We start from the raw sequence: 22,782 nt of genomic DNA, 5'->3' as shown, positions 1-22,782 counted from the left end.
GAGGTTTCCGCCCGTCGGAAGTCGGTGGGCCAATGGCTTGCCTGATTTGGCCGTGAATTTGCTGCTTTTTGATGGGCTTGTAGTACTCGTAAGTTGTCCGTTTGTAGCTTAAAGTTCTGTCTGTAGTACAAGGAGTAGAAGATATCAAGCAGTGTTGAAATCGTGTGCAAAGTTCTAACTTCATATTTTAAGGCGTATATACTCACGGAACAATTTTGTAGGCATCATTCCGTCGTCTTATGAGAGCTCCAGGCGATCAAGCAAGCATGCTGACATCGTCATCGTATACTCGTACATCAGCCAATGGCCTACTTACCTAGGCATTCATTCACATGCTAGTGTGACGGAGTATTACATCAATGCCTCCTATAACGTGCCTCTTCAAATGTCTTACCACTACCCGCCATTGTTGATATACTTCCATACTGTGTAGTGTCCCAAGCAGGCCCATTCTGCCATACCTGGGCTTGTCTGCTGATGCCAAGAGCCTCAAAGTCCTTCTGTAGCTCCCTGCATCTCGTTCTAAGATCACTGCTGCCACGACATCCCATCTCTGGCACATGCCGTTTTGTATTCCGGCACCCGCAGCTGGACGTCTGCACGCTTAAGGCATTGGGTAATCTATCTTTAGCCACAGAGCCGTGTGCATAATGTTACCCAGCCATGCCTGACTCTACTTTTTGATGCTACAAATCTCTCGTTACCCCTAGTGGTGTTACTACCGGTATTCTATTTCCATAAAGAGCGGCGGGTTCTTCCAGGTCCAGCTCCTCGAATAGGCTTAATCTAATATCCAACTTCTCCATAGCAGGAGACTTGACTAGCGGAGAATTGTTGTTGGAAGGACACATTGACTCAAAGAAGCGTTATATATAGTACATGACTAAGGTAGGCAATCTACTAAATCAATTGAACAGAAACTGTCATGTACGAGTAACTGTAAGTAAACGGTATAAGAGAAAGCGTACTGTACAAGGTAGCCCGGCTATATTAACTTCTGGCGCAAAGTCGGAGAGTTCAAGGTTACAAAGGCCTGTAAAAGATCCATGTAGGCCGCGTTGTCCACCCAGTTTAGCCGCGGTGCCGCTAAGCCCAACCACAGCGTTACTTGGCGCCGCCAGTACCTGCAGCCCCCCTGTAGCGCTCCTTGTTCCCCAGTCCAGTGGCGAGGCTAGCGCATCCATTCCACTGGAGCCTTGGAAGACCACCTTTCCATGCAATTTCCATGATCCCAATTGCTGATGCTTCACCGGTCTGTACGTTGGCCTCTTCATCAGGGGATGAGGATCGTGACCGCCAGTGGCCGCTGCAAGACGAAGATCCGGATCACCCACGCAGCGCCCTCTTGCGATTTCGACGACGCATGTGCGACCGACGACACTCTGCGCAACCCATCTCTGCCTCCCCCATGATACTTGGCCCTTGATATCAGCTTGGCGTTGACTCTCCGGGCCCCCCTTTTCCATCTTCGACGTCATCTCGAGAGCCCAAAATGCAGCTGCCGTGGGCAGGGCAGGGCTCTGGCAATGAGTCTCTGCTGCCAGTAGCCGGCGTGCCCATCATCACCGGAGATGCGGGCGATTCGTCGCGGCCGGGCAGATCAGACTCAAGGCCAGGACATGCCCGGACACCATCGGCGCATGCGCTGGTAAGCCTAGAGATATTTATCCATTGACACAGGCGCAAATTGCTAACTTGATGAAAGGGAGTGGCCAAGGAGTATTCCTCCATGACCCCCAGCGAAGCCGCCGCGCAACTACGAACCTCGCTTACTTACGGCCTCACGCCCAACGAAGCCTTGAAACGACTCAGCGAATACGGACCCAATGAGATACCCCACGAGGAACCAGAACCTCTTTGGCTCCGGTTCTTGAAGCAATTCCAGGAGCCATTGATTGTACTCTTGCTAGTTTCCGCGGGAATGTCGCTGCTCTTGGGCAACATGGATGATGCCATCAGTATCACCGTGGCGGTAACCATTGTCGTTTCCGTGGGGTTCGTCCAGGAGTATCGATCGGAGAAATCTATCGAGGCTCTCAACCACCTAGTACCGAATCATGCACACCTTGTACGAGGCTCGCCGAGCAAGTCTTCCAGTCTACCGAAAGCCCCCAGCTGGCCCCCCAACGTCAACAGCCTTCAAGACCCCGCCGACAGCTCTGGTTTAATCACACCAATCGAAGATATTCTGGATGCGACTTCATTCAAAGTCTCAGCTTCTCAGCTTGTGCCAGGAGACTTGGTCTTATTTACTACTGGCGATCGTATTCCGGCCGAGATTCGAGTTACCAATGCGGCCGACCTGACCATTGATGTCTCTAACCTCACTGGTGAAACCAAACCCAAAAGGATAACAACCGAATCGCAATACCACGGATTAAATCAAAGCTTCAATCAATTCCACAAGCAGTCATCCCTTGCCCCAGAAGCACCCACAAGTGCTGCTGAGCTTGATAGCACCGCTAAAAACGTTGCGTACATGGGCACACTGGTAAAATCTGGACACGGCCAAGGAATTGTTTTCGCAACTGGCGGAAATACTCATTTCGGATCGATTGCTTCAAGCGTTTCTGGGACGGAAAACCCTAGGTCACCTTTGCAGTTGTCCATGGATGAGCTTGGCTCACAGCTGAGCAAAGCATCGTTTGTCGTCATCGGATTGATTTCGCTTGTTGGCTGGCTGCAGGGGAAGAAATTGCTGGAAATATTTACCATTTCTATTTCCTTGGCCGTTGCAGCTATCCCAGAAGGATTGCCCATCATTGTCACCGTCACCCTGGCTCTTGGCGTGCATCGGATGGCCAAGCATCATGCCATCGTGCGCTGGATGCCCAAAGTTGAAACCCTTGGCTCTGTCAATGTAGTGTGCACTGACAAGACCGGTAAGTACTCTTTGCATGCCATTCGTGAATTTTAGCTGCACTGTATGCTGACTTCGGCGGAAATAGGCACACTGACAACTAATCATATGACTACTGTTGAAATGTGGTGCTTTGGAGAGGACGGCTCGTTCAACGTAGCTTCAGACGCCGAGGTTGAAGAATTCAAACCGACGCCAGCAGCTCTACATATCCTACGAATCGGAAACATTGCAAACAATGCACGATTATCCAAGAATTACACCGAGAGCAGCGGTGCCACGAGTGCTGTCTTGTCCTCAACAATGGGTCGTGAAGAGGCATCTACTTTTACTCGCTGGGTTGGCCAACCGACGGATGTCGCCATGCTCGACTTGCTTGACAAGTTCAAGGAACACGATGTACGAGATTCCGTGGGCCCTCGCATTACAGAAGTACCCTTCAGCTCGGAGAGGAAGTGGATGGGGGTTACTGTTGGAAGCGAAAGAGAGTATGCGTACATGAAGGGGTCAATCGAGAAGGTTCTCGCCGCTTGCGACACGTATATGGAAAAAGACGGACGAGAGATTGTACTCGACAATGCGCGACGCCAAGAGGCTTTGGCAGCCGCCGATGCCATGGCGTCCAAAGGACTTCGAGTGCTTGCTTTTGCTAGTGGCCCAGTGCCCAGGTCCTCAAGAGCGCGCTCATCAGCAGCTGACACACGAAGCAACACACCTGGCGATGGTGCGTCTAGTCCGGTCATTCCCTTGGGCTCCGATGACACCTACAAGGGACTCGCATTTGCTGGCTTGGTTGGTATGAGGGACCCCCCTAGGCCTGGCGTAGAACGCTCCATCCGACGACTGATGCGAGGCGGCGTCAGAGTCATCATGATTACTGGTGATGCAGAGACTACGGCGCTTGCGATTGGTAGACAGCTAGGAATGAATGTCGCTATTCCTAGCGCTCATTTGCCGGGCCAGAACGAAGTCAAGGCTGTTTTGAGAGGAGACGAGATTGACAGGATGTCGGATGGGGATCTCGCCGAAGCGATGCAGCACACCACTATTTTCGCCAGAACTAACCCGGACCACAAGATGAAGATTATTCGCGCTCTCCAATCCCGGGGAGACATTGTAGCAATGACGGGCGACGGTGTAAACGATGCGCCTGCCCTCAAGAAAGCCGACATTGGTATTGCAATGGGACGTCACGGAACTGATGTTGCCAAAGAGGCAGCGGACATGATTTTGACGGACGATGATTTCTCTACTATTTTACGGGCCATTGAAGAAGGCAAGGGTATATTCAACAACATTCAAAACTTCCTCACATTCCAGCTTAGCACGAGTGCGGCAAGTTTGGCCTTGGTTTTTGTCTGCACATGCTTCGGGTTCAAGAGCCCCTTGAATGCCATGCAGATTCTCTGGATTAGTAAGATTTCCCATTCAATTGCTCGCTTTATCAAGGAGGTGTTTGACTAACATGAAAGCAGATATTATTATGGATGGTCCTCCTGCTCAGTCTCTCGGCGTCGAAAGTGTTGACCCAGATGTCATGAACAGGCCACCAAGAAAGCGCAATGATGCAGTTCTCACTAATAAACTCATCCAGCGAGTTTTAACCTCAGCTGCCATCATCATGGTTGGCACCATGCTCACGTACCGGCGACAGATGGCTGACGGTGTCGTCACCCGCCGGGACACTACAATGACCTTTACTTGTTTCGTATTCTTCGACATGTTTAACGCTCTTAGCTGCCGCTCTGAATCAAAATCTGTGCTGCGTGGCGAGGTTGGGCTATTTTCGAATAACTTGTTTAACTGGGCAGTTTCTCTGTCAATCGTCGGTCAACTGCTTGTCATCTACCTTCCATGGCTTCAAGAGGTTTTCCAGACAGAGGCCCTTGGGCTGGGTGATTTGTTCCGGCTCGTCATTCTTTGCAGCACGGTGTTTTGGGCAGATGAATTACGAAAGTATCTGAAGTACGGGCGGCGGCGTTTGGGCGGCGGCTACAGTCAAGCGGTATAAAAAAGAGTGCATGGTATGGGAAAAGAGAAGTTAAAAAAGGGACAGGTTGGGGCTTCAAGAGGATTGTGATATAGGACAAGAGGCGACTTATAAGGGGAATAGAGTAGATCCCCTATATACCTATACATAGTTAGCAGATATGTATTTCTTGCATAGCATTGTCGCATTGGACTTTCGATAAATGGTGGCACAGAAAATAATTAATGAGGAGTATTTACTTAAACTATCCATTGATACCTTAGTAGAATTGAAGGATGTGAACTGGTATTGGTCTGGTTGTTACTCGTCTTAGTGGAACCAAGCGGTGGTGACACGGAGACCTCCAAATTCAGGCTGCTTGAGAGTAGACGACACAATTGATGAGAATTAAAGCTGATTTTATATATAAGACGCTAGGTTTTATTTCTTCGATTTAAATATAAGTGCTTTGTCTGTCAATTTCAATCAATTTCAAGCGTCGAGCTCAGAAGCAGCAAAAGCAATTGGAAGTCCCAAGTTAGCCCCTCCACCACAGCCCCCCATATCGTGCAACCGCCAGTAGTAGCTTATCTGTCACCAGAACACCACCAACAAGCTGTAACTGCAACCTCCCAATCCGCCAGCTGGTGACCTCGGGCGGTGCAGCGACTCTAATCCGCCTCGAAGACGCTTGCCAGGGGCAGCTATGCGCCTCCTCGATACTCGTTCTCAGCGCCAATGTCAGCCTCTAACGGCGTCCTTCGCGGCAGCAGCCAAGCTGTAGCAGCGTCAGCCGTCCAAAATGCCACCACCGAGGCCGAGATACGCGCAACGCTCGCCGCCCTCCACGAACGCGAAGCAGCCATAACCGCAAGGCTCGATGCGCTCCTCGAGTCGCAGGCCGACCTGTCGCGGGATCTGGGCAGGTTGGACCTCCTGCGAGCCGGGCTGGGCGCTCAGGTGATTGCGGCTCGATCCATCAGCAACGACATGCTCTCCACGGCAGCAGACACGGCCGGGCGGCTCAGCAATAGGGTCAAGGAGCTGGATCTGGAAAAGAGCCGCGTGGAGGACACGCTGGGCGTCGTGGAGCAGGTGGCCGAGCTCAAGGCGTGCGTCAATGGCGTGGTTGGATCCATGGGAGCGCCGCAGGACTGGGAGGCGGCGGCGGCGTACATTGCCCGCGCAAGCAAGATCCCAGAGGCCATCACCAAGGGTGCCTTTGCCGCCAACATTGTGCCCAGCGTCGAGGTGCCTGATGCGCCCTGGGTCACGCTGGAGACGGCCAAGGAGAGCCTGTGCGGCCTCTTCTTGCGGGAGTTTGACAAGGCGGCGTCTGAAGGCGACGGCGCCAAGGTGACGAGGTTCTTCAAGCTGTTCCCTCTCATCGGGAGGGCCGAGGTTGGGCTAGATGTCTACGGAAAATACGTGTGCCAGGGTGTCGCGGGTACAGCTCGAGCCACTCTCAAGGACGGCATGGCGGGCCAGAATCGCAAGGAGGGCATTATCTACGCCAACTCCCTGACGAGGCTCTTCCAGCACATTGCACAGATTGTCGAGGGCCACGGAGGGCTCGTCGAGAGACACTACGGCGCGGGGAAGATGGTACGCGTTATCGAGCGCATCCAGATGGAGGCAGATGTTCAGGGAGGCATCATTCTCGACACATGGGGCGACGAGCGCGGAGTCGACAAGAAGCTGACAGACGTCAAGAGCTATCCTTTCTCATTTCTGGTTCAGAGCTTCTTACCACAGCCTCCTCGAGGAGGCATTCCCAGGATGAATTCGCCTGCGTCAGGCATGGGCAACAACCCTCGTAGCAGCGAGGATGAGGGAGTCAACATGAAAGAGGTTGACGGTCTGCTGCATGAGATCTCCGTCATGCTTGCGCAGTGGTCATTCTACACTCGATTTATTTCCACAAAGTCCATGGTATGTACGACCTGCAGATATTAGTTCTTCTACTTGAGTCGCTCTCTCTCTCTAACCACAGTACTTGTTTCTCGCACAGGACACAACGAATCAAGATGCGCCTCTGAGACTTACAGAGCTGCTTGTCAAATCGAAACTATACGGCAAGGTGTCTTCCAAACTAATATCACCCTACAATGTCATGTCGACCTTTTTCTTCCGTCGATCCGTTGAAAAGGCGTTCCAGCTGGACGAGTACCCCAGTGGCCTGTCTTTGAGCCTTAATAGGCCAATAGAAGGCAACACTCCCTACATAATCCTCGCGGTTGATGATGTTATGTATATTGTCAATGCCGTGCTTCAGAGGTGTTTATCCACCTCGCAGAAAGATGTTGTCACTTCCGTCGTTCCATCGGTCAGTCGAGTCCTTACCGGCGACTTTGTGGGCATGATACAGCGCAAGATGCGTGATGAGTCTTACCCCAAGGCGGCTATACAAGGAGGTTTCCCGCCGGAGGAGAAGATTATACAATTCATTGTTCTCATCAACAGCTTGGACATGGCCAACGAATATCTGGTTAGAATCATCCACGGCCGCATTGGCTCCCCGGATGGGCCAGCACAACAAAAAGAAGAAATCGAGGCCCAGCTGAAACAGGCATTTCCTTTCGAACGCGATGTGGTGGCTGTCGTGGGCGCACTACGCGCACTGGAGACGGCGTTCATTGGAAAGACAACAGAACTGCTTAATGAAGCAATTCAGGTCTTATTTAACCAAGTGGTCAAGCTACGGCTAAGACCGGTTCTCAGCGACACATTCCGCGACGCTGATTACACGCTGACTGAGCAAGACATGGCGGAAATTGCCCAGGAGAATGACGAAGCAGAAGGAGTTATGCTGGACCAAGTCTCACGTCGCTTCGAACACGGGTGGGATCAACTTATGAAGGCTATTGGTCGACTCCTGACGCCGGGCACATTCAGCAGCCTTATGGACATGACAGCGCGCTACCTGTCTCGAATTCTGGAGAAGAGGATTCTTGGCTACGGTGGAAAGACGAGCGCATACGGTGCAATTCGCATGGAAAGGGATTTCAACGCCATAGTGGACGTGGTCTCGCGAGGCAACTATAGCGTCAAGGAAGTATTCAGCAGGGTGACACAACTGCTTATGGTTGCGAACATGGAAGACGAGGAATGGGATGAGATAGTTGCTCAGGACGGAGAAGACGGCATCGACTGGGTCCTGACGGAAGATGAAAAGCGAAGAGCGAGGAGTTTGGTCAGAGGTTGAAGAAAGAAAAAGGAGTCATTTGTAGTATATGAGCCAGATGTATGGCAGTTGATTCAGGTGGATTTGCTGAGTGTGTTGAGTTTGCTGACAGCGCTCGGTGTTGTGTCATGACATACGGTATATAGATAGATATGTGCACTCAACAAGGCAAAAAAGAGTTATAGAAAGAGTGTTAGACAGCAAAAACTACAGCATTTGGATTGTCACTGCGCGAGTGAGAACTGAAAAGTTTTTTTCTCTTTCTTTAAAGCTTTTGTCTTCCACTCACGCTGCAGTGAATGACATCTACAGTGTAGTTAGATGTAAGTGGCTCAGCAGCCCTCGGAGTGGCGTCGGAATTGCTACTAATGCACGTCTGATTCAACGTGTAAGCCGCCAGATGAAATTTTCCGCCCACCCTACATTTCATACGGCGAAACCGGCACAATATATAATTCATGAGTCTTCACAGCTTTTCAACTACTCACATATCCAACTGAAACTACCATAATTTCTTATTCATTCTAAATATCATCTCACAGCCAGAGACTCAAAGTGCACAGACAAAATCTCATATTTTACCCCGCCACCTTCGTCATAATTTCCCTACGTCAACTTCACCACCGAGGCTTGCCTCGGGCACTTACAACTTCAACAGCGTCACTTTCTCGCACCCTGGCAAACACTCGCATGATAGCCACCATGGAAACCAGAATAGTAAAAGTTTCTCCCGGCAAGGGCACTCAGCTCGGCCGTTTCGAAGCCTCCACCGGAACGTCAAAGGTCGAAGAATGGCGCATCTTGCCCGAAGCAAAAGATGCCGTCGCGGCTCTGGAACAGGCAGCAAACTATCTCAAGACCAGCGACACGCCCGTAGCTTTCCCCACGGAGACGGTCTACGGCCTCGGCGCGGATGCGACTCGCAGCGGCTCCGTCAAGGGCATCTACGCCGCAAAGGGCCGGCCGTCGGACAACCCGCTGATTGTGCACGTTGCGGACCTGCACATGCTGCGTGAGCTGCTGGGTAAAGAGAGGGACGACGAGGATGCGATTCCGAGCAGGTATCGGACGCTGATAGACCGGTTCTGGCCTGGGCCTTTGACGATACTGCTGCCTAATCCGCAGCCTTCGAAGCTGGCGCCGGAGGTAACTGCGGGACTCACCACTTTTGGGGCCAGGATGCCGTCGTCGCCGTTGGCTTTGAGTCTCATTAAGCTTGCTGGTGTGCCTTTGGCTGCGCCTTCAGCAAACGCCTCGACCAAGCCGTCACCCACGGCAGCGCAGCATGTTAAGGATGATCTGGATGGACGGATTGAAATTATTCTCGATGGAGGTCCGTGCCAGGTAGGTGTTGAGAGCACTGTTGTGGACGGCCTTTGTGAGCCTCCTGTGGTGCTGCGTCCAGGAGGCATCGGTTTGGAGGAGCTTCGGAGCTGTCCTGGCTGGGAGAACGTAGTCAAGGCCTACAAGGATCACAGTGAGGAGGGAAAAGCAGCACCGAGGGCACCAGGAATGAAGTACAAGCACTACAGCCCCAAAGCAAGGGTGGTGCTCTACGAGTCTACGTACAAGGGCGGCTTTGATGGCGTTTTGCCGTCCGATATTGGAGTTACTGGGGCTACAGAGAATGGCAATGCGCAGAAAACCAACGGCCATTCATTAAAGAGAATAGGAGTCATCCGGACACAGCGGTGGAAGTCGGGAGCGGGCCTTGAGTGTGGCGCTTTACAACCTGCCCCCATCGACTCAGACGCACACGACGACGAATATCTCAACCCTGCATATCAAGTATATAAGGGGGACCTCAAGAACAGCCAGGGAGAGGTCATCGGCGAGCTTTTCGACATAGACCTGGGACAAGACACCAAGAGGATAGCTCAGGGGCTATTCTCTGCTTTGCGGGAGTTGGATCGACGAAACATAGACACGATTTTTGTAGATGGCATAGAAGGCGAGCTGGATATTGCCGCTGCCGTTATGAATCGCCTGCGTAAGGCGGCTTCGGAGATTAGGTCATGAGAGAGAGGCAATGCCGGAATAGAACCAAAAGAGGAAGATGCATAGATTCGTTATACCCCTGCCCTGTATATAAACCGATCTCGCGTTTCAAGGAATAAAGAAAAAAGACAAGGAATAATTCACTATAAACGTTAATCTTTTAGTGCAACAGACCGCTGTGAACAACATTAACTCCAACCAATTCCCCAGGTCTTGTATTTACAGCCCCTGGCGAAGCCAATCTGTGAGCTTCGACTTGCCGAGCTGCGCCAGGTTGTTAACACCCTGTTCGCTGAAATCGATGCGGCCCAGGGGAACGTCCTGGGTGGGCGCACGGCTGACCCGCTGGACGATGATGGTAGGGTCGGTCTCCAGGATGATGCCGTCGTCGACAATTTCATCAATGGCCAGCGAGACGAGGTCGTAGTTTTCGACAATGGTCCTCTTATCAACAGATTGCCTGCCTTGGGCATTAGTAAGACGTTTCCAGCGATAGGCACGGAGAGTACCGACTTAAACAGGAGGTGAAGAGAATCACGAAGAGCCAGAACAGTGTTGTAGAGCAGAATCTCGTTCTCGTCGGCGGCACCGACCACGTAGAGCATGACGTCGGACTCCATCTTGTACAGGACAATCCGGTTGTCGTAGAGGATGATGTCGCCCGTCTGCTTGGCAGTCTTGTCAATGAGGCCCTTCTCGAATGCCTTTTGCGCCTTCAGATCGGTATATGGGTGGCTCGATGTGCTTGCGCTGCCTATCAAACAAGATCGCCATTAGCAATTGCGCACGCAACAGATACTCGGGGCGCAAGCTGTCTGTCCAGCTCATTATCTACGGGTGCGTATGCGTACCAGAGGGAGCGGCGTGAGGCGGAGAAAAGTACTTGGCGAATATCCTAGAGCCATCCTCAGTGCCGAGGATGAGGATTGCCTGAACGGCGAAAAGGGTCATTCCAGGAGACATCTTGGCGGTTGGGCGGATGTGATGCTGCGATGATAGCGATACCAGGTTCAAGCTCCGACTCGCAACGGCTTCACCTAAAGGTGTCCCCCCAAAACGAGCCCCTCCAAAAACGGCAGGCCTCGGCTCAACCTTTCGCCGCTCCGGCCCTTAACGCGTGCAGCCGCTAGAGTCGCGTCTGGAAAAAGCACTTTACGCGTCTTGCAAGGGAAATTGGGCAGAAAACGCGACTCCACCGCCCTGCCCTTGCAATTGCCCCTCGTTTTTGCCGTAGCTTTTGCCCAAACCCCCAGCTCTGGCAAAATCACCAGCTCGTTTTGGACCATTGCCAGCCTCACATCCCTGCCCCAATTGCACCTGCTCCAAGATGTCGACGCCAAACCGAAGGCAGAGGGACTCGCAGTCTGCGACGCCTCGTCGCTCAACGCGGAATTCTGAAGCTGGAACTCCTGCACAATTGGTGTCCAGCCCGCTCTTCTACCAGTCTTCGCCAGCTCCTACACAAGGCATCGATGAGGTCATGGGAGATGTTTCGTCGCCTCTGCGGCAGATGTCCAACAGCCAGAGCACGCAGCCTACCAATGGGCATGCACCGAGCTCACCGTTGAGGCAGATGACTGATACTCAGTCGACTGGCCAACGAACTCCTCGAGCCAGTGCTGGCCTTGCAGGAGGTATGCTTTACTATATACAGATGTACAGACGTACCGACTTGAGGTTCATGCTAACCATTGAATTCACATAGAATCTTCTCCCATTCGATACGAACCTAGCTCTAGTCCTGGACGGACCCCGAGGCTGCACTCGGATCTGCGCAGCGAAAGCAGTGGTCTCTTTGTTGGCTCTAGCCGTGGCACGCCTTACAGACGTGGAGACATCAACTCAGACACCGTCAGAACACCTCGTGCTCCTCGACATGTTATCTTGGATGAAGCAGGACGAGTAATGAGAGAGGGCCAAGCTCCCGGCTCCGACGCTGCCTCTTTCGCGAACCGAGACCCTAATACCTCTGAAGCCGATCATCTGGGTGGCGCGGGCCAAAGTCTCATCTGGGGTACTACCGTGTCCATTGACGATACCTTTGCGACTTTCAAAGACTTTTTGCGACATTTCACGCTCAAGTATCGCATGTACAGGGATGGTCTTACGGATGCCGAGGTGCATGCTGCCCCCGACGCCGAATCCAAGCCTTATTGGGAGGCTCTGCAGAACATGCTATTGCTTGGCACCACCAGACTTTACCTCGACATCTCGGACCTGAATCTCTACCCACCAACAAGGAAGCTATGGCATCAGATCCAAGCCTACCCTCAGGAGGTGGTGCCTGTCATGGACCAGTCTGTTCATGACTTGATGCTTGACATTGCTCAGGCTGAAACCATGAGAAACCGGCCCTCACAAAGCAGTGCCGGACAGCAGGCGTCTCAACGAAGTACCCAAGGCTCTGAGCCTGTATTTCCTAGCTCCGACAGGCCTGATGAGGGCATCACTCCTACACCTCGTCCTCGAGACGAAGAGCCCACGTTGGAGGATCAAGTGGCAGCTTCGCTTTACGTCGTGCGTCCGTTTGGTCTCGATAATATGACTAACTTGAGAGACCTGAACCCCTCTGGTAAGTAATTTCTGATGACCTCGCCAGGTGAGGAAAAAGTCATAGCTAATATGAATCAGACATGGATCGCCTTGTATCTATCAAGGGTCTTGTTATTCGTACCACACCCGTGATCCCCGACATGAAAGATGCTTTCTTCCGCTGCAACGTCTGCAATCACTCGGTCAACGTCGGGTTGGACAGGGGCAAGATTCGAGAGCCTACCGAATGTCCTCGTCCCATGTGCGCTTCCAAAAACTCGATGCAGATCGTCCACAACAGGTGCTCATTTGAAGATAAACAAGTCATCAAGCTCCAAGAGACCCCAGACAGCATTCCCGCCGGCCAGACGCCGCATTCCGTCTCCGTATGCGTCTATAACGAGCTTGTTGACTTTTGCAAAGCCGGTGATCGTGTGCAGTTGACTGGTATCTTCCGCGTCAGTCCTGTGCGAGTGAACCCGCGACAAAGGGCCATCAAAAGTATCTACAAGACCTATGTGGATGTCTTGCACGTTCAGAAAGTTGACAAGAAACGCCTTGGAGCTGACCCATCCACACTTGGTGTGGAAGGTGAAGATGAGGTGGAAACAGGCAAAGATGAAATGGAAGAGACTCGTCGCATTACGGCCGAGGACGAGCTCAAGATCCGAGAGACATCACGTCGTCCTGATATTTACGAGCTCCTTTCCAGATCACTGGCTCCTTCAATCTATGAAATGGACGATGTCAAGAAGGGTATCCTGCTGCAGCTTTTTGGCGGCACCAATAAGACCTTCCACAAGGGTGGCAGCCCCAAGTACAGAGGCGACATCAACATTCTCCTCTGTGGTGATCCATCTACGTCGAAATCGCAAATGCTGTCATATATCCACAAGATCGCTCCTCGTGGTGTTTATACAAGTGGCAAGGGATCTTCGGCTGTCGGTTTGACTGCATACGTCACCCGTGATCCCGAGACAAGACAGCTTGTTCTCGAATCTGGTGCCTTGGTACTGTCTGACGGAGGTGTTTGCTGCATTGACGAGTTTGACAAGATGAACGAATCGACTCGGTCTGTCCTTCACGAAGTGATGGAGCAGCAGACTGTGTCAATAGCCAAGGCCGGCATTATTACTACGCTCAATGCCCGAACCAGCATCCTTGCTTCTGCCAACCCCATCGGCAGTCGCTACAACCCCGACCTATCTGTTCCCCAAAATATCGACCTCCCACCCACCTTGCTTTCCCGTTTTGATCTCATCTATCTTATCCTTGATCGAGTCGACGACAAGACGGATCGTCGGTTGGCAAAGCATCTTTTGTCCATGTACCTGGAAGACAAGCCTCAGTCGGCACCCACCAGCAACGACATTCTCCCTGTCGAGTTCCTGACTCTGTACATCTCATACGCCCGCGCCAACATTCAGCCCGTGATTTCAGAAGAGGCCGCCAAAGAGCTTGTCGACAGCTATGTCGCCATGCGCGCCCTCGGTCAGGACGTCCGCGCCGCAGAGAAGCGCATTACAGCCACAACTCGACAGCTCGAAAGCATGATCCGTCTCGCCGAAGCCCACGCCAAGATGCGTCTCTCTGAGACCGTGACAAAGGACGATGTTCAGGAGGCTTACCGCCTCATTCAGTCTGCCCTTAAGACTGCCGCTACGGATTCTGAGGGCAGAATTGACATGAGCCTGCTCACAGAAGGAACTAGCACCGCGGAACGGAAGCGTCGCAGCGAACTCAAGGACGCGGCACTCCGGCTGCTGGATGAGATGACTGCTGGCGGAAACACAGTCCGATGGAACGATGTGTCCAGGAGGCTGGCTGAATCTTCGAGCGTGCCCATCGAGACGGCGGAGTTTAATGAAGTAATGAGAGCGTTGGAGGCCGAGAATGCCATCATGGTGTCTGGCGAGGGTGCGAGAAAGAGTGTTCGGAGAGTTACAGCCGTTGTTTGAAGAAGTTTCTCAGGGATCTTAAGGGAAGAAAATTTGGGTTTACTGGTTTTGTTATGAATTCGGGGCACGTACTTGTTTTTGATGACCAATTTGAAAAGGAGATAGAATGCTAGATAATCTAATGCAAGACAGCTTGAATCATTCTTAATTCAAAATCACACGAGAGCCTGAAGTCTTGAATTTTCGTTTAGAAAAGGCGTTGAGTAAAAGGGAAATATGAGAGAATGAATTCAAACAAGTTGTTATTATCCTAAGACAATAAGAAAGCTCAACTCCCTCGTCCAGTCCTCTCCCGCCTGCTCACCACAATTACTATCCAACTTTACAAGTGCAATATCCTTCCATCTACAGTGGAAGACTGGACGCGCGTATTATACAATCTTTGTGATCCAGCCCCAAATATACAGATTTACCAGTACTTTCTCTCTCGGCCTTCATATACAAAGTTGGCCCCGGCAGCCACAAACAGAGCAACGCAGAGCACACTAGGTCCCCAGCGGTCGTAGTAGCGAGCAGCCTTGCGGTTGCGAATGGATCGGCTTCGGTAGAGATAAATACCCACGGAGTAGAGAAGGCTGAAGATGGCTAAAAAGGTGAAGATGCCAGCAATCCAAAACGCGGTAGGGGTAGGGTGCTCTCCAAAGTTGAGGAGGGTGGTGGCGATAGTTCCAATGTAAATCGAGTACTCAACCTAGACACAGAAAGTCAGTAAAAAAACAAATTCATGATATGATATAATACGATTTCAACATACCCATCCAAGGAACGTCCTCTCGGCGGCAAAATACACCTTGGGCTCTACGCGAACCGGAACATAAATCTTCTTGCCCGGAGGCGCCTTAAACCTCTTGTTCTGGATCGTGTGGTTGCGGAAGAGCGTTGTAAGTCTGTCAGACCGAGGAATTTCGCTTCCGTGAGGGTGCGGAATGACGTATTTCAAGACGCTCCAAGCACCCGAAGCAGCGGCACTGGCCTTTGTTGAGAAGAGGACGCGGTAGTAGTGCCAGCCACCGACTCTGCGGGCCTCTTCCAGCTCGTAGTTCTCATCGTACTCGTCGTCAGAGTCGTAGATGGGGTAGTCTTCGTTTGCAGTCGGCAAGTCAACCGTCTGGCCTTCCATGTCAGTAGCAGGGCCACGAAGCCTAGCCCCGTGTCTGCTAGATTCGCCATTACCGGCACCGCGACGGACAGCATCCAACTCCTCATCATCAGAATCGAGCTCTTCTTCTTCGTCATCTGATGTCGTCGTCGTTCCAGAAATATCAGGTCGGCGGATGCCAAAGTCGTGGGTGACGGGCTTGCGGATATCGACATCCATCTGGGGCATCCAGAAAGGAAGAAGCTTGATACGATTGGGGAACAGGCAAGCAGTGCCGTGGATGAACTTGGAAAACTTAGGGACAGCCTCCACCAGATGGGATGAGATGAGCTGTCTGATCCACTCTGGCGGCTCCTGTCCAACCTGTGTCTGGAGCTTCACCTCAAGAATGGCGTAGGGGAAGCGCACGACATCCTCAGGAGGCAGCTGCGAAAAGGGGTAGTCGACTCCAATATCCATGCGCCTCCAGTTGTCACCAGAGCGAGCACGTCCGTCCAGGTTATCCTCTCGAACCATGGTCAGCTCAGTATCCAGAGAAATTCGCACACGAGCATCCGCAGGCAGCTGGAAAGCGGTTCGGTTGTAGAAAGAGCGGCAGACAGGCTTGTATCCGCGCTTCAGCACAGAGTATTGGATTTCTGCAGCAAGTCTCTCGTCCTCGGCAATGGCCTTTTCCGATTTCTTGCCCTCTTTGCGAGCCTTTTCGAAAATAGCAGCGGGCAGCAGCTCGCCCTTCATGTAGGCATTGACATTCTTCTCCTTAATCGAAAATCGAGCCTTGACCGACTTCTCTCCAGTCCAATCCTCTCGGTGAGTTTTCCGCTCAACGAAGATGGTCTCAGTCTTCATGCCACCATACCATCGAAGTCGAATAGCCTCTGCACCTTCAGTCTTCTTCAGGCGGCCCTCGTAGAGATCCCACTTCTCGGGATTATCGTAGTAGATGGATGTGATGGCCTGGTCCTGCTGCTCGAATTCCTTGCTGGCATTGAAGACCAAGACAGGCAAGTGCTTGAGGATAATGAGCTTGAGTTCCGTCACATTGTCGGGATGCACCCAGTATTTGGTCGTCTGTCGGATAAAGCTGGCCTGGGAGCCACCGGCCGCGCTGTCGCCCTTGACAGGGTTACCTCTTGTCCGAACAAGATCATATAGCTTGGACAGCTTGATGACGGAGGCGTCGTAGTTTTCCTTGTAGAAGGGCTTGGCCTTGAGCCTGGTATCGAAAGCGGGACGGAGGTGCCATCCGGTCAATTTCTATTACACCGCATCAGTCAGCAAGGCTACAACGGACAGCCGCAGACCAAAGAAAAGAGTTCGCCCACATCGTGCTTCTTGATAATCTTGTAAAATCCGGTGTAATTGAGCTGGACAAACTTGGCCAGGTCGTGGACGTCGGCAATGATGTCACTCAGGTCCTCCTCCAGCAGCAAGAATTCCTCCTCGCTAGGTCCATCTTCGCCGAGGCCGCGCTCGTTCAATCGGTTGACAACGTCCTTGACCTCGCGCTCGCTGACGGCAATACGGCGAGATATCTCCATGGCCTTGACCTGCTGCTTGGTATGAACCTTTTCAAGCTCCGTCTCCAGCTTGCCCACGAAGCGCGTCTCGTCATCCTCGGTCCATTCCTTGTGGCCGGAGCCATTCGCGGCTAGAGGGCCTGTAGCACTCTTCAGCTCGCCCTTGAGGCCATTGTAGTCGATGTAGTACCACTGGTACTCTCGGATGATGCTTGACCGCAACTGCTCGCCGAACTTCATGACGACGACGCCCGGACCGACTTGGGAGGTTTTACCACGAGGTCGGAGGGCTGTCCAATTCTTGTCGATGGCCTTTAAATCTTTCGCAATCAGCATGGGGGCACGGGCTAGCGAGCTCTAACAACGATAGTCGCAGGCGACGGAAAACGCAATGGCTGGGATCGACTCCAATTGACGACAGCAAAACAAGGACGATGCGATGCGAAAGCGAGAAAATCAAGGAACGCGATGCAGGCTTTTGTCGGTGCCGTTTCCGAGGCGGGAACTCACCTTGCAGATGGGGCAAGGATGCTGCAGCGAATAAGAAGATGCCGGCAGGGTGGATGCGACGAATCGTATCCTTTGCTCAAGGCAAAAAAAAAAAAGCAAGACGCAGCCAAATATCAGCTCACAATATTTTGAATTTTTCTTCCTCTTCTTTGCTTGGATGCTGCAAGAGGAAATAGTTCCAGACCCCTTTGAATGCCGTCTGAACCTTGGTTCGAATCGAAAACCCCACCGACGGGCTAATCTTCAGCTGCTTTGGGCGAATCACGGTGACCAACTTGGCAACGTGAAAGGCGGTTCCAGCGGCCCACAGCGGGCTACAGCGCTGAATCGACGTGCGTACGGAGTTCGGGTTGCGCCCAGATCCACTGGAGCTTCAAAGGCTACAGAAGGTTGCCCCACTACACGAGCAGCTAGCCGGCGAAATCTCAGCACCATTGTTGAGCCGAAGTTAGCGGCAGGCCGCTAGAGCAATCGATCAAGCATCGACTAGCATCAATTGATTGCTTAGCTGGATGACCGCATGCAACGGGCTGGGTGGGGCAATGCGAGCAATCAATTTGATCCCAATTTTTTTTTTTACGTTTGGTGATTGCAGATAGTGCAGATGGTATTTTGTCTATGAAAATTTAAAGGATTTGACAAGTACCAAGGTACAGGTAATTACGCTGATTGGATTCGAGGGTCCTAAGAGAAGGTACGAGTCTACATCCATATCCTGTTCTGGCTAATACCAGAACACCACTGATGCCAAAGCTAGACCCTGACTGAAACAAGAATTTCCATATAGATATCCATATTATATATACCCCTCCATATCAATATCCTTTCCCACCATGCCGGCGCCCATTGACGACTCCCTCGAGGCCAGAGTCTCCCCCGAGTGCCCCCAAGAGACCCGCGATGTCCTCTACCACGCCTGGGGCCACGACCTGAGCGGCCTGAAGAAGCTCGTCAACGACCGCAGCAAGGCCAGCCTCCAGGACCCCAAGACCGGCGAGACCCCGCTCCATGCCGCGATCCGCGCCTGTGGCCCGGCCGACGAGCCGAGCGGCGAGGAAGAAGATGAGGGCGAGGATGGGTGTGTGGAAGAAGCTCGCGAGGTTGTCAATCAGCTCTTCTTCTCCGGCGCCATCTGGAACGACGTCGATGCCAATAATGAGACGCCCGCGTGCGTTGCCTACCGCCTCGGCCGAAAGACCTTGTATAATCTCTGCGTTGATGCTGGCGTCCGTGCAGAGATCCTCCTTGCTTTGATGGACGGCTACGAAGAGCTCTCCTCAGGCGGAGACGACGAAGACGACGACGAAACCATGCAAGAGCAAGAGCAAGAAGCCGCTACTGACGAAGCAAAAGCCCAAGACGGCGAAGTCGTCGAGGCGGCAGAGCCCCTCAAATTCGTCCCTCCCGATGCCAACGAGAAGCCCGTCACGAGCGAAGAGTACCTGCAGTCCGACCTCACCTACGACGACAACAAGCTCCTCGACTCAGACCTCAACGGCGTCATGATGGCCTGGGAAACGGACATCATGCGCCGCTCCGTCGCCGCGCTCATCCCCGACGCACAGCCCGGCAAGCGCATCCTCAACATCGGCTTCGGCATGGGCATCATCGACGGCATGTTCGCCGAGCTCAAGCCCTCAAAACACCACATCATCGAGGCGCACCCAGCCGTCCTGAAGCACATCTCCAGCCCCGAGTCCAAGTTCGGAGCCTCGTGGGAGAAGAGCGGGCCTGAGGAAGGCGCTTACAAGGTCTTTGGCGGTAAATGGCAGGAAATCGTTCTCCAGCTCCTTGAGCAGGGGCAGCTTTACGATGCCATCTACTTTGATACCTTTGGAGAGGACTATTCGCAGCTTCGCATGTTCTTCATGGAGTACGTCCCCGCGCTGTTGGACCAGGAAGGCCGTTTCAGCTTCTTCAATGGGCTTGGTGCGGACCGCAGAGTATGCTACGATGTATACACAAAGGTCGTGGAGATGCACTGTGCCGATGCGGGCCTGGATGTGGAATGGGAGGAGAGCGACGTTGACATGGCGAAGCTCAACCAAGACGGTGAAGGAGAATGGGAGGGCGTTCGACGACGATACTGGACATTGGACAGTAAGACTCCAGCCCCTAGTAGCGCATACATGTACGGGATGGCTAACATGAAACAGAGTACCGACTGCCTGTGTGCACTTTTATGGGTTAAAGCGAACAAGATACCTAGACTTCAGATACCCCAGGCGCAATGCTTGCTGAGCATCATCAATAAAAAAAACAGATTCTATTTTAGTCTTCTTTTCTGGCTATCATATCTTTAAGTACCTCGGGCTCAAACGAAATGCTCAGGGTGCAGGATACCAGCCAAGTTGCCAGCCTTGGCACGCTTGAGTGTCAGAGCGGCGATCAGAGCAGCTCCAACACCGCTACCATCCTCGGCGGCCAGAATCTCGACAGGATCGTCCTCCTTGGGGTTAGCCTTCTGAGGCCAGTCGAGAATCTCGCGCAGGGCTTGTGCGCCACGGGCCTTGAAGTGAGGGTACTTGTTGAAGACGGACCCGTCAGCACCGACATGGCAAGACTCGTAGTTCTTCTTCTTGCAAATAGCCGCAACACCGCAGGCGGAGAGCCTAGCAGCTCGTGTTCCGATGAGCTCTGCCAATCTGCGGACCAGCTCAAGCTCCGGCACCGTAGGCGTGATGTTGAGCTTCGACTGGAAAGTATCATACGTCTCCTGAAGGTTCTCGAAGGGGTCCCTAGATGGATTATTAGTTTCCGTGTAATACTCGCCAATGTAAAGTCTCAAGTCTTACTCTTCAATCCCAGACAGGAAGGATGAATCCAGAGTGTAAGGTCTGCGGAGCAAAGAGATGTCCTGGTTCTCAAAGACATGGACCTCCTTGTTATCGTGCAGGTCTACCAGGACCAATCGGAAGATCTCGCCCAGATAGAGACCAGCAATCATCTTCTCGAATGCCTGCTGGCCAGGGCGAGGAGAGTCGTTGTCGATTGAGATGTCGTACTTGGTGCGAGGCAAGACCTTATGCTCGTTGTCAAAAGCGCCCCACTCGCAGTTAATAGCCATGGGGCAGTCAGGGGGGAGGTTCATGTGCGCCAGCTTGGGGATGGAGCCGCAATCCTCCATGTAAGCGGCATTGCATCCAGTTCCGAAGATGCAGCCAATCTTCATCTTAGTATCGGTGTATGCGGAAGCAATCAATGTTCCCGTTGTGTCGTTGATCAAAGCCGACAGTTTAATGGGGACACCCTATCATATGATGTGTGAGCAAGTCTCCCATGGTCATGCCCAAGCTGAGGTGTCATGGGCGTCACTTACACGCTTAGCAATAGCAGCCTCAAACATTGGCACGACATTGTGTCCTTCAACGCCAGCAATGTCGAATCCCTTGGTCCAGCGTTGGAGAATACCCTCGTCGATGTGATGTTGAGTGGCCGGATAGGAGAATGTGAAACCAAGAGGTAGCGGCTCTAGCTTGCTGCAGTCGCCGTGGTGAGTCTCGACGAACTGGTGAAGGCAGTCTGCAATGTACTCCCACAGCTCCTCGCTGGATCCAGTCTTGAGCTCCTCTGGCATGCGGTACTTGGACTGAATAATGTCAAACTCCGACTTGCGGTCTGTCAGTGTGATCTCGCAGACACGCAGATTGGTTCCACCCATATCAAGAGCCAAGAAAGAGCCAGTCTCGTACCCATCAGGGTAGGACATGACCCAGGTAGGGTTCATTGGCTAAAGGTTTTGTTAGAACAGCTTGCATTCATTCCCAAAAGGCATTTTTACGCACGATGCTGCCACCCTCGACGCTGAGACCTTGGAAGCCAAAAGTTAGCATGCATGGCGACGAGGATCAGCATGATCAGCACGCAGTGGCACCATACCTTTGGCAAGTTCATTGACGAAGTGGTCAGTAATCTCCTTGAGCTTGCTGGTGTCGACGGTGAAAATTTCCTCGAGCTTTCTGACTTCATTGAGAAGATCCTTGGGGATATCCGCCTTGGAGCCTAGCACAATGGTGGTCAGCATTTCTGCAACAGGTCTGACAAAGGTCTGACTCTCTCTGAATGCCAATGGTGAAGAAGAAGAGCAGGTACAAAAAGAGGACTGCCAAATCTCTATAAATGATCTTCTTGAAGGATCTTTGTGTCACAACGCGGTTCTTCGGGCCAGATTGAGTGTCTGTGTAACTTTGCGATGACGTTGCAGCGGGACGATCTAATCCTTTGCATTGCTTATCCAACAACTTGCCAAGGCGTGCAGTGCAAGACACTTTGGCCATTGAAGGCTAAGCACGCCTCACTCATGTCTTTCCGATGGCAGCGTAGACAATGGCCCAAATACATCAGTCGTTTCGACGTTCTGATACCCGCTAAAATCCCTGTCTTAGGCAAAGATAGCCTGATATCGGGAAGCGCGGGCATCACAAGAAGTTTGCAGAGCAACAGCAGGTTGCCAGTCCCCCCCTGATGGCCGATTAAGTAGATTTGGGAGAGGGGAAGTGGGAATACAAAGGCCGTGCAACACCAAGACCTAGGACACACATATGTGCATTCGACGTACCCTTTCTGGAGGGAGGCGGGCGAGGTCCAAGTCCGACCATTTTTACAGCTTGATCGCGGGGTCTGGCGGGGTAGCTGGGAGTGTGAAAGGAGGTCCCCTGGGAGATGCGTATGGCAGTCAAGCACACGCAGTGAGTGAAGAGGTACGAGATAGATTGTTCGCAGGCGGCAATCCAATTGTCGAGGTGGAAAAGAGATTGTTGGCAGAGGAAAATCGCAAGAATACCAAGGCCAAGGTCAGAAGCACAGGGAAGCAGGTTGGAGCTATAAAGGCTTCCCAAGGTTGGGTAGCTGGGTCCCCTAGCCTGCAATTCCAGTTTTGGTTGGCTGCCGAAGACGGGCAAACGAGCTTAGACTGACTGCCCAGCTGTTATATCGGTACTGTACGAGTTAGGCTTTGCTCCCAGCGCTGTGTTAGTGGCTGTTTGCCCCATCCAACCGATACACGGGCTTCCAGGCAACCCATTAACGAACAAGCCGGATCATCGCATACCAAGCATGATGAGCGTTTTAACTGGAACCACGTAGTTCTGCAATGGCATGTATTTCTGCAGGAAATCGATTTTGCAGTGTCATCAATACGAATTTTGGCAAT

At 52.4% G+C, this 22,782-nt stretch overlaps 6 protein-coding genes across 6 annotated transcripts; 3 read left to right on the top strand and 3 right to left on the bottom strand.

The window, feature by feature from the left end:
* Positions 1-1,492: 1,492 nt before the first annotated feature.
* Positions 1,493-10,032, top strand: V8C40DRAFT_273021 (uncharacterized protein; the record flags this gene model as incomplete). Its single annotated transcript, XM_083220426.1, has 8 exons — positions 1,493-1,648; positions 1,706-2,882; positions 2,949-4,274; positions 4,336-4,857; positions 5,386-5,476; positions 5,603-6,761; positions 6,841-8,029; positions 8,672-10,032. The coding sequence occupies 8 exons, from the start codon at positions 1,493-1,495 to the stop codon at positions 10,030-10,032; spliced, it is 6,981 nt and encodes a 2,326-aa protein (XP_083077115.1).
* Positions 9,806-11,091, bottom strand: V8C40DRAFT_235883 (coatomer subunit zeta). Its single transcript, XM_083213935.1, has 3 exons — positions 10,863-11,091; positions 10,525-10,765; positions 9,806-10,471 (listed from the first exon to the last, which is right to left on the bottom strand). The coding sequence occupies exons 1-3, from the start codon at positions 10,972-10,974 to the stop codon at positions 10,231-10,233; spliced, it is 594 nt and encodes a 197-aa protein (XP_083077114.1). The 5' UTR covers positions 10,975-11,091; the 3' UTR covers positions 9,806-10,230.
* A 154-nt stretch (positions 11,092-11,245) lies between these two features.
* V8C40DRAFT_235882 (MCM DNA helicase complex subunit MCM4) lies at positions 11,246-14,722 on the top strand. The gene is made up of 3 exons (XM_083213934.1): positions 11,246-11,645; positions 11,717-12,583; positions 12,643-14,722. Exons 1-3 carry the CDS (start codon positions 11,339-11,341, stop codon positions 14,499-14,501), a joined length of 3,033 nt encoding a protein of 1,010 aa, XP_083077113.1. The 5' UTR covers positions 11,246-11,338; the 3' UTR covers positions 14,502-14,722.
* V8C40DRAFT_235881 (VTC domain-containing protein) lies at positions 14,613-17,789 on the bottom strand. The gene is made up of 4 exons (XM_083213933.1): positions 17,631-17,789; positions 16,926-17,432; positions 15,256-16,857; positions 14,613-15,192 (listed from the first exon to the last, which is right to left on the bottom strand). The coding sequence occupies exons 2-4, from the start codon at positions 17,358-17,360 to the stop codon at positions 14,911-14,913; spliced, it is 2,319 nt and encodes a 772-aa protein (XP_083077112.1). The 5' UTR covers positions 17,361-17,432; positions 17,631-17,789; the 3' UTR covers positions 14,613-14,910.
* Positions 17,790-18,108: 319 nt separating this feature from the next.
* On the top strand, positions 18,109-19,891 carry V8C40DRAFT_235878 (protein-arginine N5-methyltransferase). Its single transcript, XM_083213932.1, has 3 exons — positions 18,109-18,324; positions 18,405-19,730; positions 19,787-19,891. The coding sequence occupies exons 2-3, from the start codon at positions 18,464-18,466 to the stop codon at positions 19,819-19,821; spliced, it is 1,302 nt and encodes a 433-aa protein (XP_083077111.1). The 5' UTR covers positions 18,109-18,324; positions 18,405-18,463; the 3' UTR covers positions 19,822-19,891.
* On the bottom strand, positions 19,541-22,499 carry V8C40DRAFT_235876 (hexokinase-domain-containing protein). The gene is made up of 6 exons (XM_083213931.1): positions 22,189-22,499; positions 21,510-21,632; positions 21,416-21,441; positions 20,950-21,360; positions 20,426-20,880; positions 19,541-20,368 (listed from the first exon to the last, which is right to left on the bottom strand). The coding sequence occupies exons 1-6, from the start codon at positions 22,226-22,228 to the stop codon at positions 19,945-19,947; spliced, it is 1,479 nt and encodes a 492-aa protein (XP_083077110.1). The 5' UTR covers positions 22,229-22,499; the 3' UTR covers positions 19,541-19,944.
* Positions 22,500-22,782: the final 283 nt, after the last annotated feature.

The sequence above is a fragment of the Trichoderma camerunense genome (genome assembly GCF_050948025.1).
Source record: "Trichoderma camerunense strain CBS 138272 chromosome Unknown V8C40scaffold_3, whole genome shotgun sequence".
Classification (NCBI taxonomy): Eukaryota; Fungi; Ascomycota; class Sordariomycetes; order Hypocreales; family Hypocreaceae; genus Trichoderma; species Trichoderma camerunense.
Note: the sequence above shows the minus strand (reverse complement) of the source record. Positions and strands in the feature narration are given on the sequence as shown.